The sequence below is a fragment of the Drosophila montana genome, unplaced genomic scaffold (assembly GCF_035044405.1).
Source record: "Drosophila montana isolate Dmon_TW-CO22-7 unplaced genomic scaffold, ASM3504440v1 contig_2_1, whole genome shotgun sequence".
NCBI classification, from domain to species: domain Eukaryota; kingdom Metazoa; phylum Arthropoda; class Insecta; order Diptera; family Drosophilidae; genus Drosophila; species Drosophila montana.
In genome coordinates, this window is record NW_026997875.1 from 947,856 (window position 1) to 964,876 (window position 17,021).

General features: G+C 43.6%; 2 protein-coding genes across 6 annotated transcripts; both read left to right on the plus strand.

Moving 5' to 3' along the window:
* Positions 1 to 536: 536 nt before the first annotated feature.
* On the plus strand, positions 537 to 3,852 carry TwdlE (TweedleE). Its single transcript, XM_064684785.1, has 3 exons — positions 537 to 654; positions 760 to 980; positions 3,423 to 3,852. Exons 1-3 carry the CDS (start codon positions 637 to 639, stop codon positions 3,772 to 3,774), a joined length of 591 nt encoding a protein of 196 aa, XP_064540855.1. The 5' UTR covers positions 537 to 636; the 3' UTR covers positions 3,775 to 3,852.
* A 2,277-nt stretch (positions 3,853 to 6,129) lies between these two features.
* LOC135430219 (kinesin-like protein GA13060) lies at positions 6,130 to 15,624 on the plus strand. 5 transcript variants are annotated; one of them, XM_064684792.1, is made up of 7 exons: positions 6,130 to 6,328; positions 7,939 to 8,349; positions 9,748 to 10,042; positions 10,336 to 10,587; positions 10,773 to 11,357; positions 12,232 to 13,321; positions 13,394 to 15,624. In XM_064684792.1, exons 2-7 carry the CDS (start codon positions 7,990 to 7,992, stop codon positions 14,223 to 14,225), a joined length of 3,414 nt encoding a protein of 1,137 aa, XP_064540862.1. In that variant the 5' UTR covers positions 6,130 to 6,328; positions 7,939 to 7,989; the 3' UTR covers positions 14,226 to 15,624. The 5 variants fall into 5 exon arrangements, with proteins under 5 accessions (XP_064540862.1, XP_064540861.1, XP_064540860.1 ...); XM_064684791.1 differs by lacking the exon at positions 6,130 to 6,328 and adding an exon at positions 7,234 to 7,643; XM_064684790.1 differs by lacking the exon at positions 6,130 to 6,328 and adding an exon at positions 7,234 to 7,631.
* The last annotated feature ends 1,397 nt before the right edge of the window (positions 15,625 to 17,021 follow it).

Genomic DNA, 17,021 nt, shown 5'->3' on the forward strand with positions numbered 1-17,021 from the left:
TAGGTACCTAAGTTGAGGGTATTAAATCGGTTAAAATTAAAAAGGAAAACCGCAAACTAAGAAACGGTCAGCAACAAACACGCTGTCGCTGCCGCTGTCGCTGCTGCTGCTGCTGTTGCAGTCGCAGTCGGCGTCACAGTCGCAGCTAGGAGCGGCGGCGGCAGCGGCAGCGCAAGCTTCAGTTTCCCGCAGGCCCAGATGACTTGCCAGCTGCTGCGGCGCTGCGCTCGTTGTTGTTGTTGTTTTTGTTGTTTTTGATATTTTTGCTGTGGCTGAGCTGCTGCTGCTCCTCTTGTTGTTGTTGTTGTAATTTCTGCTATGCTTGTTGTTATTGGCGCCGTTTTATACATTTCAATTTCTTCATGGTTATGCGCTCTTTGCCAACTGGTGCGACCACGGCTGCTGCTGACGTCTCTGCCGACGCCGTCGTCGTCGTCGTCGCCGTCTTGATTTTTACTTAATTTTTATTTCTCGCCACGGAGCGGCACTATAAAAGCAACTGCAACAATCGTTGTGGCATGCAGTCGAGTGTAAGAGGTTCCGCGTCGAACAAGCTCCAGCGAATTAAACAAGTCTCGAAATTCCATTAAAAACGGATACTTAACGATCTTCAGTCGCACACTCTCCATAAGCACAATGCAGCCCAGTTTCGTGGTATGTCAACGCGTGTGTGTGTGTGTGTGTGTGTGTGTGTGTGTGTGTGCTCTAAGCTGATCTCACTTTTTTTCGCATCTGTTCTATGTTTCCATATGGCTGCAGTTAGCGGTTGTCTTGGCCAGCGCAGCGCTTGTGGCCGCTCGCCCGGAGCCGCCGCGTGACACGTACAGCGCCCCGCCGTCGAGCAGCTATCAGCCGAGCGGTCCCAGCGGCGGCTACGGCGCACCAGCACCACAATATGGTCCGCCACAGCAGCCGCCGGTGGTGCACAAGCATGTCTATGTCCATGTGCCCCCACCAGAGCCAGAGTACCAGGCGCCCAGGTGAGTGCAAGGCTGTGATAGAAGGCAACTATCTTTAAAAAAAATAGCTGCATTTTAGCTAGCTACAAGGATCCTTAACAAGAAAGTAGCACAAGGATTTCCTCATCTCAGTGGGTTGCGACTTTTGATCATTATTTTGCATATAGTTGAGATCTGTTATATTAGGTATACCAACAAATAATTTCTTTTGTGAGATTTACAACTCTTTAAGAAAAACTTAAATATTTCTCTGCATCTTTCGTTGATAGTTAATTGCAAAATAATTTTAGAAGCTCCTTCAAATGTTAGGTTAAGAGCCAGAGTAACAGGCGCCCAGGTGAGTGCCAGGGAGTGTGACAGATGCGTATTAAAGGAAGGGGTATTAAAGGGTTGCGACTATTGATAGTTATTACTAATAGATAGTTATAATAATTACGAATAGTTGGATTATGTTTCATCAGGTTAACAGAAAAATATTTTTCGTTTTTTTTTTGTCTACGCCTTTCTGTTCTCTTTAATTGCAAAAGAGTTTTAGAAACTCCATCAAATGTTAGGCTATGATGTGTTTGTAAGGAGACTTTGAAAAAAAATACAATATATATGCATATGCTAAAAAACGTTTCTTTAAGTGCTGAAAAATTTTGCAATAGCTCTGAAATTTCTAAACTAAATAAAAAGCAGCTAGATCCTTCAAGTTCGATCAAATGCGCATAAAAAATAAATTTAAGAAATAATTTTAGGCAAGGTTTCAGGTTACGGTAGATGCTCAATAAGTGTTCAAGTGTTGGAAAATGTTGTAAAAGCTCTTAAATCTTTTAAACCACAGAATATAATTTCTTTCCATGCTCATCCAAATATCACATTTTTTAAAGTTAGGTTTTAGGATCTAGCTTTATACGCTTAAGCTCTCAGGTCGGATCTTTAACGTAGCTTTAGGCATCTTTCTTATCTTTATCACTAAGAAAAAGGGATTATCTCAGCTTTATTCCTAATGATTTTTCTCTCCATTTTCTCATAATACATTTTTAAGTTCTTCCCCGTGCAAAGCCCTTAAGTACTGCATCCACAAAAAAGGTCTGACATAACCAGACTTTATATATGTGTCCGATCTTAGTGATAGATTTATAACTTCTGTCTACCAAACATACAAGTTAAGAATCCCTCAGTACTTAGGATCTTTATCGGCTTTTAGTCTTAGATTTTAGGATCTTTCTCAGCTATATTTAATCATTAGTTTTGAGCGATTCCTGCTTTATATTTGCAATTTATCTAGTTATTTTGCAGTACATTTATATAGATTCCCCGATATTAGTACATTTAATCCACATAATTCCACATTCCACACAAACTTAGGATACAGTAACTTCCCCGTCTTTATCATCATTTTTTCAGTATCTTGTCCCTAAATTTTGAGCATTTTTCAGAATTTATTTCCCATCATTTATCTGTGCAGTTTATTTGAATAGTTTTCGAGTTTTTCTGCACTCGACAGTTTGTGCTTAATTCCAACTCGAATCAAGTCAAGTTTTCGACAGTTTTACAAATTGCGATTCCAGCTGATTCCCACAAACGGGGCGGATAACGAACCAAGTTGTTTGTTTAGCTGATACACCGATTACACGTAATTGCAAAATGATCTGTCGTGTGTAGATACAGTTATGATTGTCTCTGTATATATATATATATACATACTATGTAAGTTGGGCCAGACAATTATGAAAATTCTCCCACAATTTATGGACTGTGTCGCCAGACGCAGCTGTGCCTAAGTGCTTTGGTGCTTAGTTTAATATCTGACTTGGCATCTACGAGAGTTGAGAGTCGCCAAAGAGTTGCAAGACATGAACGTTAATCATCTAATCCAGCTCAGTACCCCCCCCCCCCTTTATTCCCTCTACAACGATTGCCAAATGGAGGTTTTTTTTGTTGTTATTTTTGCATTATCATTTCGTGAGGGGAGTACCGGGTTTTAATTTAAATTTACCATGTGCCACATTTTGTCTGTTACAAGGAAAAATTATTTAATACAACCCATTAAAACGGGGCCCAAAAGCGTGTCTAAAAAAATGGGTAACTATTCCCCCCTCTGTCTCCTGCTACACGTGGTTTGTCACTGCAGGTAATGTTAATTACTGGGGGAAAAGATATGGTGATGAAGACAGCCAAAGCGTGACTAAGATGTTACCTAAGCCGCGTTTTACTTCTGCATTTCCAAGCTAATTATTGCACTCGAGAAGGGGACAATAGGAGGGGGGGGGGGGGGACAAGGAGGAACACAATTACCATAGAGGGTAGACCAATTTATATAAGTGCCCGGCGCCGGGCAGAGCTGTGGGCGGCAATTGTGACAGCTCGTTATTGGCCAGATAAACAAGTTTTGTTTATGATTATTTGGCTCTTTATTAGACAAAGCTTACGTAAGTGAAACCCTTCTCCTTCTCCATTCGCCTTTCGCCCACACAGAAAACCTCTGTACGTGCCGCCGCCGCAGAAGCATTACAAGATTGTGTTCATCAAGGCGCCGTCGCCGCCGGCACCGACTGCGCCGATCATACCGCAGTATCCGCAGAACGAGGAGAAGACATTGGTCTATGTGCTAGTCAAGAAGCCCGAGGAGCAGCCCGATATTGTTATACCGACGCCGGCGCCCACGCAGCCCAGCAAGCCGGAGGTCTACTTTATTCGCTACAAGACCCAGAAGGAGGAGACTGGACCCTATCCGAACAGCATTGCCCCGCCCTCGGAATATGGTGCGCCCGCCGCACCGCCAGCCCCCTCCGCGCCCAGCAGCTCCTATGGCGCACCCTCTCACTAAATGGAGTTCATAGCTGCATAACTCCAATCTCATGGTTATATTTCCCCCCATTTACTGGTTTTTTGTTCTTTTTTTTTAACGAAGAAAAAATGCAAAAAAAAAACTCAATTTAATGTGTGACAAAGTTTACGATCAACGAATATCCCAAATTTATCATATACCCCGTACCCCGCGTCATTGTTGTTGTTTCTTATGTAATTTTTTTACCTCTAAACATTCTCCGCATAGGCTGTTTGTTTCAAATTGTTTGCCTAATCTTAAGTGTATAGTTCTTTAAGCACATGCGTTATATATGCGACAATTATCTCCGCACTTTCGACTAGCCGTAACTACCAGATACATATATATATATACCATATATATACACGATATATACACGATATATACACGATATACATACGATACACGTGCATTTTTTACTAGGCGAATATTATCTACAAATATTTCAGTAAATTGTTGTTGTTGAACACGATGAAGATAATGCGAAAACAAAAAAAATGAATGATACTCAAATTTATTATTGTATATGTATAAAAGAATGGCTAAAGAGAAATAAAAGTTTAACAAACTCTCAGAAAATTGCAATTATTTATTTATTTTGATCAATTATTAATTTATTTGTTAATATTTTTTGCATTAAAGCAATCACGAAGTCTTTCCATTCATTCTATAGATATTTGTGAGGATTGGCAGATTGATAGATTGACGGAAAAAGGGTTTGTCGGCTTTGTGGGATTAACGGATTGACGAACCGAATCGACAGATTGGCGACAGATTAAAAGATTGAATGATTGACAAATTGACAGATTGAGGGATTGACAGATTGTATTGAAGGACTGCCAGATTGATATTTTGATGGATTGGCAGCTTATTAAATTGGCGAATTTACGAATTTTTGCGTACTAATAGATTGACAGATAGACAGATTGACGATCGGCTAGATTGGCAGATTGATAGATTGACGCATAGAAAGATTGTACTATGAATGAATTGACGAAATGTGTAATTGGTTTACAAATTTATTAAGGATTCGAAGGATTCACGGTTTGACATATTGATGGCTTGATAGATTGTTGGAATGACGAAATAAAAAATTGACGTATCGATGATTGATGGAGGTACGTATTGACATATTGACGAATTGACAGATTGGCAAATGGACATATTGACAGACTGACAGAATGCCTGATTGACGGAGGATTGACAGATTGATGAATTGAAAGATTGACAGATTTATAGGCTGACATATTAACAAATTGACGGATTCGCACTCAGCGTACTTTGGTATTAATTTGTCTTACATAATGCACAACTACTTTCACATATATGCATAAGTTTTACTTCTGTCAGCTGTAGTTTTGAATTTCTGCAAAACAGAGTTGCCACATTATGCAAATAGTAACGGAATTGCCAGTAACAGAGCATTGCCAGCAGCGCATAAGAGTTGTGACAAAGTCGCTTTTAAGCTTCAGATTTATAAGACTTAACTAAAATCAATCCAGAAATAAACAAGAACAATTATTAAATATAAATTCCAAATGCGTAGCGTAGTAAACAAATATTTGTTTAGCCCCCATCCACCATCCCCCATCCAAATGGTAAACATTTGCTCGCATAGTTAAGAGCTTACTTCAGCTTGCAATTTTAATTGAGACATTGTCAGCACACTTTTAACTGCTTTAGCCTGCTCCTGTCTATGTGCATATACACGTATCCTGTTCAAAGTCCAACCGAATACATCCATAGATGCTTTTAAATACACACACACACACACACACACACCCACACACTCAACGACTACTACTCGGCCTGTCAAATGTAAGCGAACTTAAAACACATCGTTTGCATTTTGGCTCCCTCCCCCCTCTCCACCCCTCAACCGACCCCTCAATCCACTTCTGTGCCTGGCAAACACTTAAGTGACGCTTCAGCTCCTCAACTATCAGCGTGAGTGTCTGTGTGCGTGCTTTCTGCTCCTCTTTTGTTGTTTTCTTTTTTTTTGTTTTTTTTGTTTTTCTACAATATAAACATCATTTGCGTTGTTCCTTTTGTTTTAGACTCGCTGATTTTGTTTACCTGTGCCTGGCTAACGGCACTTATTCAAAAGAGAGCCAACCGCCTGCATTCTCTTAACGCCCAAAAGCGAAAGTCGTCCAACCCCAAACGCCGAGACACAGCATTGCCAGCTGCAAGCGACAAGTGCCAAGCTCGCGCTCTCTTTCGCTCTCGCTCTCTCAGTCTGTTCTGTCGCGCAAGCGCCGCGTGCAAGCGTAAAGAGCGTCTGACGGCGGCGGCGGCAGCGGCAGCTCTTGCCAAGCATTAAAGCGCCGTCCTGTGTTCAGTTGCGATTGTAATGCCAACGCAGACAGACATGCGGCTGGCGTTCGCGTCGCGAGTTGTGTGTGTTTTCATAAAATGAAAATGTATTTTCGTTAGAGCCGGAGCTAAAAAGAATCAAGCTAAAATAAATCATGTATATCAAAATCGAAGAAGCCAAAGCGTTGCAGCCAAAGATGAAATCAACAACCAGAAATTGCCAGTCATAAAAAAAAGGGTTTGTGTGCGCGCTCTGTGTGTATGTGTGTGCGCTGTTTGTGTGTGTGTGTGTGTGGTGTTGTGCTAATATTGTTGCCCATACAATGCCATGGCATTCTTAACTCCCCCTCCCCCATCCACCGAACCCCCCGCACGACTGTTGTTGTTGCGTACAATTAGAAGGCATTGCCAATCGATTTGTGTGAAAAGCCAAAAGCTCAAAAGGTGGAACGCCTAAAGAAGTTAGTGGCAGGTGCGCGACGTCTGAAAAATGAAGTTGAAGTTGACGTTAACGTTAACGTCAACTTGCCAGTCATTCCACAATGGGAACGTGCCACCAAAAGGGACACAATATTAATGAAAAGATGTTGCAAAAAATGTCACGTTCCTTATTTGAATCCGCATCATCATGATAATGAAGGTGCTTCCCCCAACCCCAAGTCGACATGTCTAGAACCCAATCCCTCACTTAAAGTAAAGCCAACGCATGAACTTAAGAAAACGACTCAATTGTTAACTGAAAGAAATTTAAATAAACTTTAAATACGATTTGTTGTTCATAAGTTATTTGAAATTAACATAAAGAAGAACTTCTTTGAAGAACATCTCATAAATGCAAAAATTGATCTAAAAGCAGAATAAAGTTGGAGCTTAGACTATGGCTAGCTCATAAGTAATATTATCCTTAGCATCAATTATAATAAATACAAAAACAAAATCTGAAATAGCTAAAAGTTAAAGAACTATACATCATATATTCCTTAATTGAATCAAGATGATATGAAAGACACACTCTGATAATATATTCTAGACTTTTCGTAACAAAGTCTGAGTTCTTAACTTCCCAAATATCCCATAAAGAAAACATAAATGTCACAAAAACCCTTAACAGAATAGGCTTTATTAGCAATAGAAACTTATTCCGAAAATGATATAGCTCAAGCGAAATTCTATATGAATAAAAGCCAAAGCAAGCCAAATGTCACGTTTATATTTTTTTGATAGCCCCCATCTTACAAATAAAATCCCCCCGCAGTACTATAAAAGTGTTGACCATTTTAAAAGAAAAGCTCTTAACTTTCGGAAATTTGAAACTTTTAAAGTCAACTCCATAATAACGCCAAGATACTTGATATAATTGTAAATAAACATAAAAAAAAGAAAAACTCCTGACTTAACGCTGCTTTCGGCAGGGGAAATTTCAGTGAAATAAAACCCAAAGCACCGTAAATAGATAAAATATGGCTAGCATTTTATGCTGGACGATGGCACGATGCTACAAGTGAATAAAAACCAAGCCCGGAAAACTCAGTGAATCATGAGTGAGTGTGCGAGTGAGTGCGAGTGAGTGTGCGAGTGTCTGTGAAGCATATGCCCAATAAACGAGATGTCCATAACCGTAAAGAGAAAGTGTTATGGCCATTACCATAGAGGACGCAAGGACCCAGTTTGTTGTCCCTTTTTGCACCGAAAAATCACAATTTATGGCAGCAACTGCGAGTGCCACACACACACACACACACATATAAAGGAGGAGTTTGTTTATATGGCCCAGGGAGCTGGATCCTTATTAACTAGCTGCTTCTTCTCTTCCGTCTGCTCCGTGTTTATGTCTTGCCCTCCCTGAAGGAAACCCAAGTGCTTCCACAAAACATACAAAAAACCGAATCTTCCATTGCCATGGAAACCGAGAACCGCGGACGACATTCAATAGCAGCCATGAACAATTCCATTCCACGGAATGGCGGCTTCTGTGGTGCACTGCAGCGTGCGCCGCCGCCGATGCCGCCGGGCCTGGGGCGACGCCTCGCCAGCCGGGAATGCTATGGCGTTGGCAAGGTCAAAGTCATGCTGCGCGTCGCCGACCGGACGGACAGCTCCAACGAGCCCGATTTCATGTCGCTGGACAAGAAGAAGCGGCAGGTGACACTAACCGATCCAAAGAATGTCTGTGCACCCCAGGCCCAGGAGCGAGCGCCCATGGTGGCAGCGCCCAAAATGTTTGCATTCGATCATTTATTTACCGCCGAGGATAAACAGGTGAGTCAGGCATATATAAAAGATTAACTATCGGGAGAATCCAAATTGGAGAGCTGAAATAATTCTAGACAACAATTCAATTCCTTTCAATTAAGTAAAAACCTGGAACAGATTCTTTTAAGAAAAGGAATTCTTGTCTTGTTGAGAAGTTAGACAAGCTACCTGAGGTTAACACCTGCTGATTTCGATACAAAGTATAGATGTTAGCTAGAGAAGAAGAAGTTGCTAGAGACCTTAGAAGTTATTTCGAGCTCAAGTTCACCTAATGAGACGTTAGGCGTAGCTTACTTAACTCTATCTAAAGTCTTATCAAATGGAAACCTTAAAGTTTAAAGAGGACTGAAAACTGTTTTAAAGTTTATCAAACAGATTTAAATTAACGGAATTCTCCTCCCAACCTTAAGATAACATAAACAAAGTTCATATATACAAAAAAAAAACATTTTAAGGAGAGATTCCTGTAAGGCTCTGAAGTTTCTTCAAGATTTTTATATTTTAAAATTATTTCAAAACGAAAAATATCTAGTTTTACAAACCGATTGATCGACTGTCAACATAATATAAAATCTTCCTTACACCGCCCAATATAATCCTGCTCTGTATCTGTTCAAATAAAACTGTTATTTGCGACTAACTGAATACAGACTGATTGGCTGTCTGATTGACTGACTGATTGACTGACTGACTGACTGATTGACTGTCTGATTGACTGACAGATTGACTGACTGATTATCTGACTTGAGCACGAGACGGAATTTGGAAAAATTCCTTTCACAAATTTGTAGAAACGTTTTATTGACAACTTTTTGTTTTACATCCGATCGGCTTCAAGCTCCATTTCGATCAGGCTTAGGTAAAAGAGTTTGAGGACTTATGAAACAGTTTTTTCAATAGAAATAATATTTTGTTCGTGTAAAACGAATAATATGTCCTATATAAAAAAATATCATCGTACAGACCCGACAGATCCTCTTTCCATTCCAATATATAATTATTCGATTTCAATATATACGTATATAGTATACGTTATAGTATATAAACTGATTTGATCCATATTTTCCAACCCGATTCCGATATAACTAGGTGTACTGTTGTATGCCCAAATATCGAATAAAGATAACCTACATCTATCTAACCTATGCCTAACTCGATCCGATCTGGATCTACAAACGAGGTGGATAACTATTTAAAAATGGAAAGGTCGCCAAAACCAGCTTTAGATAACCTATATTGTATCATGTTCCCAGTTCTGTGGTCTTTCTCTATCAAGTCAAGAATACCTTAACCGATTTCTGTCTATTATTTTCTATATTCCGCACTGAACGGAAGAGTTTTGGGCACTTTGCTTGATATCATATAGGGACAACCCAACTGAATAGCTATTTATCTCTCTTCCAGTCGGACGTCTGTGCGGCGGCCTTAAGCGAGGTAATACCCGCCGTGCTGGAGGGCTCCGATGGCTGTCTGCTGGCCATGGGCTATCCGGGCACGGGGCAAACACAGACGGTGCTGGGCGAACTGGGATCGGGCGCTCTCGGGGCAGCGCCCTGTGCCATTGCCTGGCTGTACAAGGGCATACAGGAGCGTCGACAGAAGAGCGGTGCCCGCTTCTCGGTCCGGGTTAGCGCTGTGGGCGTGAATGCGACCAAGCCGGATGCTCTCTCCACGGATTTGCTCATCTCGCATGCGGCTGGTAAGCATGAAGAACAGGACAGGGCAGGCCACCTGTTAGCTGGAGTTTGGTGATAAAAAAGTGGGGCGTGGGCGTTATAATGTTGCCCCTGGGCCAGCTGATGATAATGTCGGGCTGGTCCCGGGCCAGGGTTCGCAACCCCCCCAATTTGAATAAAGTTAACCTGTGAGGCAAGTGTAACCCCACGCCCTCGCTACGGCGCCCCGCCAATGACTGCTAACTACATGGAGTGTGGCATTTATACGGACATAAAAGCTAATGCCCTTTTCATTCACTCCATGACTCCAATACAGAATCTGACGACTCCCCGGGGATTTATTTGCGTGACGACTTCCTTGGCGGCCCAACGGAACTACGTGCACCCACCGCCGAACGTGCGGCATTATTTCTCGACTCTGCGCTGGCCGGACGCTTAAAAAGTTCCGGTCCCGGTGCCGGATCCGGCAGCTCCAGCTGCAATTCAAACTCTACACAAGCGACGCTGGAGTCGGCCCTCATCTTCACGCTGCACGTCTACCAGTACAGCCTGTCCCGCAAGGGGGGTGGTAAGTCCTAGCCTACCCTCTCTTTCTCTCTCTCTATTCCAGTTGTTGTTCTCGTTATTGTTGTTGCTGCCACTCAAGTGGCCCGCTAAATGTTTCACTAGACGCCAGGCCATTAAAGTGTCGCATTTCTTTCTCACCCAACCCCAACCCCACATCCCACTCAAACCAACCTCCCCCTTTTCCAGTTGCTGGCGGTCGCAGCCGTTTACATATCATCGACTTGGGCGGCTGTGCGAATCGCAGCGGTGGTCTTCCGCTCTCGGGAATTGGCAACATACTGTTGGCCATATTGAGCGGGCAGAGGCATCCGCCGCACAAGGACCACCCGCTGACGCCGTTGCTGAAGGACTGCCTGGCGCCCATCACCTGCCATGTGGCAATTGTCGCACATGTCCTGCACGCCCAATGCTACCAGGACGCCCTGTCCACCATACAGATTGCCTCGCGCATTCATCGCCTGCGTCGACGCAAGCATCGTGTGCCCATGCCCCTCGCTGTCGGTCTGGCCCAGAGCCTGGCTGCCGGCGGTGGCGGTGGCGGTGGCTCCTCCGCTGGCTCCGGCGCCGATCCATCCAGCTCGGAGATCTCAGCCGACACTGTCATCTATATGGGACCCCATGATGATGCCACCGACGGCGAACATCCGCCCGTTTATCTGCCCTCGCTCAGCCTCAACACCACGGACAATCGCAGCCTGCTCGTCAAGCCAACAGCCCAACCTAAATCAAACTGTGCCAGTCCGCTGATGAAGAAGGCCGCCATCGAGAAGGGTAAGTGTCTGTGCTCGGTTCAACCCCTCGTGAGGCTGAGTGCTAAGCATCAATTGACGTGCCTTGCTTATGAGATTTTAATTGAAATTCCTCGAGTCATTAGATTTGTACCCCAGAGATAGTCTACTAGATTACTTTCGGTAAAATGATAGCTTGTCTCGAATGGACTGTCACACATCAAAAGCGAGGCATGAACCCTTGATGAGTTAGCTAGAATGAGTGCTAGAGATTTTTCGGAGGCAGAGTTCTCTCGGAATATTTCAGGTCTAGCTTAATAAAAGAGTTAGCTTCAATCAAAGCAAGTACTCTGGATAGAATACATTTAAGTCTTTTATCCGGCAAATATTCTTGGTAGGAACTTAAGGAATTCCAGGTCTAGCTAAATAAAAACCCCTCACCCCATGAATGTTCTTGGATGGACTTAAGGAACTCCTAGTCCTTCAACCACAGCAAGCAAGTCTTTTATTCGGCAAATATTCGGGGTAGGAATTTAGGGAATCTGAAAGATTTCTAGGATTTCTACTGTCTGAAGAAGAGTTCTCTCGGAATATTCCGAAAAATAAAAATCCCCAAAATAAAAATCCCTTACCCCACGAATGTTCTTGGAAGGAACTTTAGGAAGTCTTAGACCTTAAATACTTCAATACAAATGGTTGATTAATAGAAACTTTTGTTGGGAACTATATGCCAAGTCTTTAAGAGTTAATGATATCTCAAATGTAGAGTTTGAATCAGCAGAAAATATTGAGCCTTCCTTTAGGAGGCAGAATCAGTCAAGGAATAAGTTGATCAACTTGGAAAACCTAGCCTTAAATATTTTCCGGTTCTGTAATCCGCATTCCTTCTTCCGTTGCCCCACTCCTCCCGTCCACAGCCAAAAAGCTGCAACCTTCGGTGAGCTCCAATGGCAGCCTGAAGCGCCATAATTCCGCCGCAGCAGCTGCTGCTGCCTCCTCCTCCCCAATGAACGCACACATTGCGCTGAACCATGAGCTGCTGCCGCCGCCGGGCTCACCCATACCCAGACACATGTGCTCCAAGGCCTCGAATATGCCAACGCCGAAGGGTTCGCCGCTGCGTCGTCCGCATGGCAACGCACCGGGCGCTGCACTGGAGCAGCTGGAGGCGGGCATGCGACAGATCACCGAGGAGCAGTGGATCGACGGGCCGCGTGTGTCCCGGGCCAAGGTGGCGGAGGCGCGGCACCTGATGCGCGAGGTGAACCATGTGAAGCAGTGCGAGACCTGGGTGGACGGGCCCAAATCGCAATCGTGTCGCTCCCTAACCGCGGGCAATCTGCCGACGGCGGCCCAGACGCAGGGCTACGGCTTTATGGATGCGCACAAAAAGACCATGATACGGCAGTGGGTGGAGAACCAGACCACGCAAGTCTTCCAGAGTGCGGTCAGCAGCGTCTCCGCCAGCAGCTCACCCACGGCGCTGCATCTGAAGCTGTCGCAGCTCAAGCAAAAGTCGCTGGAACTGCCGGAACGGCCGGTCTTCCAGCCGGAGCCTGCGCTCGAGCTGCCGCCGTGCCTGGACAGCCTGCCGGGCAGCTGTCAGGAAGTGCCGCCGGATGGCGATGATCAGGACAGCGGGCCGTCGGAGGTGCCGCCCGCGCTGCCGCTGCTCGACGATCCGCTCGGCTCGCGCGACATCTCCCACGACAGTCTGCATCGAATGCTCTCGCGGCACGTGTCGCGCGAGCAGCTGCACGAATCGGAACTGGCCGCCGCCGCCGCCGCCAGTCGCGCCTCCTCCACATCGCAGCAGCATCCCAGCTCGCAGCGCAGCATCGACTGCGGCCTTCAGGTGACCGAGGAGGAAATCGCGCGCACCATGGCGCGCAGCGAACGGGAGCAAGTGCATCCACTGGCCGCGCTCAGCCACTGCGACAACTTGTCCTTTGTATCCAGCTTCAACATGGCCTGCGAGTCCTTCAGCGAGTGCGGCGAACGCGCCAGGTGAGCATAGACATATTGATTGATTGATTCCTTTCCTTCACCCCATCCTTCCTACATTCCATCTGCTTGCAGACACCAGTTCGATCAGCTGGCGCGCCTGCACGAGATCTTCACCTCGCAGCTGGCCATGGCGGAGGTGACGCCCTCGGCGGCGCTCTATCGCACGGATGTGGGCAGCGTGTTCAGTGAGCCCGCCTTCCGCTTCAATGTCGGCCAGAGCAGCGTCTGCAGCGAGCCCGCGTATCGTCTGACGCCAAGTCCGCCCAAGCAGCCGTCGCACAGTCCCAGCCAGGGCTCGCTGCCCAGCCTGAATGGCATCATGGAAATCGCCGGCATGGATGACTATGCGCTGCTCCGCCAGCCGGATGGCGCCTCGGATCCCAGTTTGCCCAAGAGCGAGAAACGTTTCGCGCCCCAGCACGATGACATCTCTGAGCTGGAGGAGAAGTCCGCGGCGGCAGCGGCAGGCGGGGCAGCAGGTGTGGGCGTGGGCAGACGCAGCTCGCTGGAGGATGCACAGCACAAGCTGAACGAGATCACGAATATATTGCCGCTGGCGGCGCAGTCGCGTCTGCCGCTGCTGCCGCTGAACACCAGCTCGGAGGCATACGACAGCGGACACGACTCCTCGACGCCGCGCACCTCCAAGCATTCGGGCATATCGCGGCGCGCGGAGAGCGGCTATCACAGCGTGGCGACCGTGCGGGATTCGGATGAGAGCAGCTTCGCCTCGGGCATGTCGAAGAGCCAGCGGCATCGCATTACCATATCAGGTGGCGGCAATTATCAGCGGCACGGCAAGAAGCGACAGCGCCAGGAGGGCAACAAGGGTCTGTGCAACTGGCTGCTGCATCCGTTCTCCTGCACCTATCCAGAGACTGAGGGCGAGATCAGCGACTTCTAAAATGCCAGCCAATCGAGTTGTCCACACCCACCAAATGAGAGCTAGTCCAGCATTTAAATGGCCAAAGAAACACCCACACACACCCACACACAACACACATCATCCAGACATATGGACCCCACGGGCTTTGGTGGAACCCAACCCAAAACCAAAAGCAAAAAAAAATCAACCCCATAAAAACCAGCGACTGATTAACTTTTACTTGGCGCCGGCTGCCACCAACGATTTTTAATTGGAGATAAAAAAAAATCCAAAAAAGAAAAGAAAAAAAAAAACAAAAAACAAAAGTGAAAACTAATCTAATCTAACCCAACTACCTAATTATACCTATGCTATAAAGAAGGCGCCATAAACTCACTCACTCACTCACTAATACAAACGGGGCTTTAAGTATTTTAAGTTGCCAGCTAGCATAAAGAGAAACTTTCGCATTAGGGGTAGTCACGATGGAAGGCAACACTACAAATATTATAACTCTTATTAGGTCGAAAATCTTGGAAGCAATTTACAAAACAAAAGGAGTTTAAACAGCTTGACTACGCTTATTATTTTAGTAGGGGTAGTCCCAAAGGTAACAAAATCTTTTAGGTACTACAAAAATATATTAAATGCATTTTCAGGTTTTTATTTCTAAGGATTAAAAAATAATGAGTACCTCTACTATTTTATTAGGGGTAGTCCCAAAGTTAACAAGCACTTTAAAGTACCATAAAGAATATTAATTGCATTTCAGTTTTTTCTTAAAGCGCTCAAAAAGCAAAAAATTTGCACAAAAATTTATTTTTTAACATTATGACTACCCCTAATATTTTTTAGGGGTAGTCACAATTTCAACAAAAACTTTTAATTTCCAAAAAATATTTATAAATTTCCTTTTCAGTTTTTACTTAAGCGCTCAATAACTCAAGATTGCACAAAAAGTAAGTTTTCCGCATTATGACTACCCCTACTATTTATTAGGGGTAGTCACAATGGCAACAAACACGTATAAGTACTAGAAAAATATAGAAATTGCATTTTCCGAGCCTACTTAAAGCGCTCAAAAACTCAAGATTGATTGAGCATTATGACTACCCCTACTTATTTTAGTTAGGGTAGTCACAATAATAACGAAAACTTTTATTATAAAATAACAGAATTAAGATAAAAGTCAACTTTTCTTGCCAATATGACTACCCCTACTTATTTAGTAAGTTGTAGTATTATGACTACCCCTACCAGTAGGCGCTTTAGTAAGCTGTAATTGGATAAACAATTAGCTTAGCCCAAGAGTTAACGGATTTTTGCCATCTTGACTACCCCTGCTGCATCTATATAAATAACATATGTACTTAATCAGGCCACAATCACTACAAAACTTTACAAAAAAAAAAAGAAGGAAAATGGAAAAAAAAAATAACGCAGAGATACATTTATATACATATATCATATATACATACACTATATATATATTATATCATAGCTATTTATTGTTTATTTTTTTGGTTATTTGTTTGGGTTTTTTGGGCCCGAAAAAGAGGAGAAGGAAACGAAAGGATGAAAAAAGAAAAACATAAATGATAAATTGTATGCTAAATGTTAAATGTTTGCTTATTCAAACACTTTATTGCCAATTATAAGTTACAAAATGTTTAAATTAATTGTTAGTTAGCTAAAGTTATACATCTACTAAACAAATGAGAAATGAAAAATGAAAAAAGGACAACAACAGCCACGAAGAAGAAGAAGAACAACTCGAACCACTGACTATTAACGGTTTTTCGCAAGTAGACAAATGTTAAACATACAATTTTGTTGCCATTTTTGCCTAAATCAACTATGTTACAAAACAAAACAAAAAAAAAAACGACGAAGAAACGTAAAAAATTCCACAAAAAAAAATTTATATATATATATATATAGTACATATATATATTTATCAGAGATATTATATAAGAAACGGGCGCAGCAAATGCAAGTTTTATGAAGCTATTAAACAAAATGAATCAACTAATAAACGCATAAATATATATATATATATATACATACACACATTATTAAATGCATTAAACGCCAGAGGAAAGCACCGAAAACGGAAGCGGAAGAGCATTAAGAAAAGCACGCCCAAAAGTATGCAACACACTTTTTGCGCGCTTTCTCTCTCATATATAGCTAAATTTTTGCAAGTTTTTTATTTCAATAACATTCCTTCATTGCCTTTTTAGTCGCATTCATCAAACATAACAAATAAATAACAAAAAAAACAACTTATTAACAAAAACTAAAAAAAAAAAACAAACAAAACATAAATCAACTAATTGTATTGCATTATTATGTATTTCGTATTATTCCAATTATCCAAGCGTACTAATCACCATGGCTATACTTTAATCACACCCCTCCCGCCCCCCCCCCTCCGAACACTGCCCCCCCCCTCACCCCGCTCCTTGTTAACAAACAAGATCTCAACATACATATACATACCATATATACAATATCATATATGATGATGATGCGTCGACTTCGACGCCGAAATACAGACTAATTATTTTTTATAATATAAACAAATCGACAGCTGGTTTTATTGCATTTCGGGTCGGGGGGGATTGGGTGTACGTCGAGCCTCAGTTGGCCAAATAAAGTTGACGCTTTATAGATAGAGACATGTGCGCTGTCCGTGCACACATATATCAAACTGCCTGCCTGCCGCCCCCCCCCCCTTGACTCTGCTCGTAAGTGCCTGCTGAGCAAGGGCTGCAGAAAGGGAGGGGCAGGGGCTGGAGCAGGAGCAGGGTGAGGGGCAGGGCGCAAAAGTTA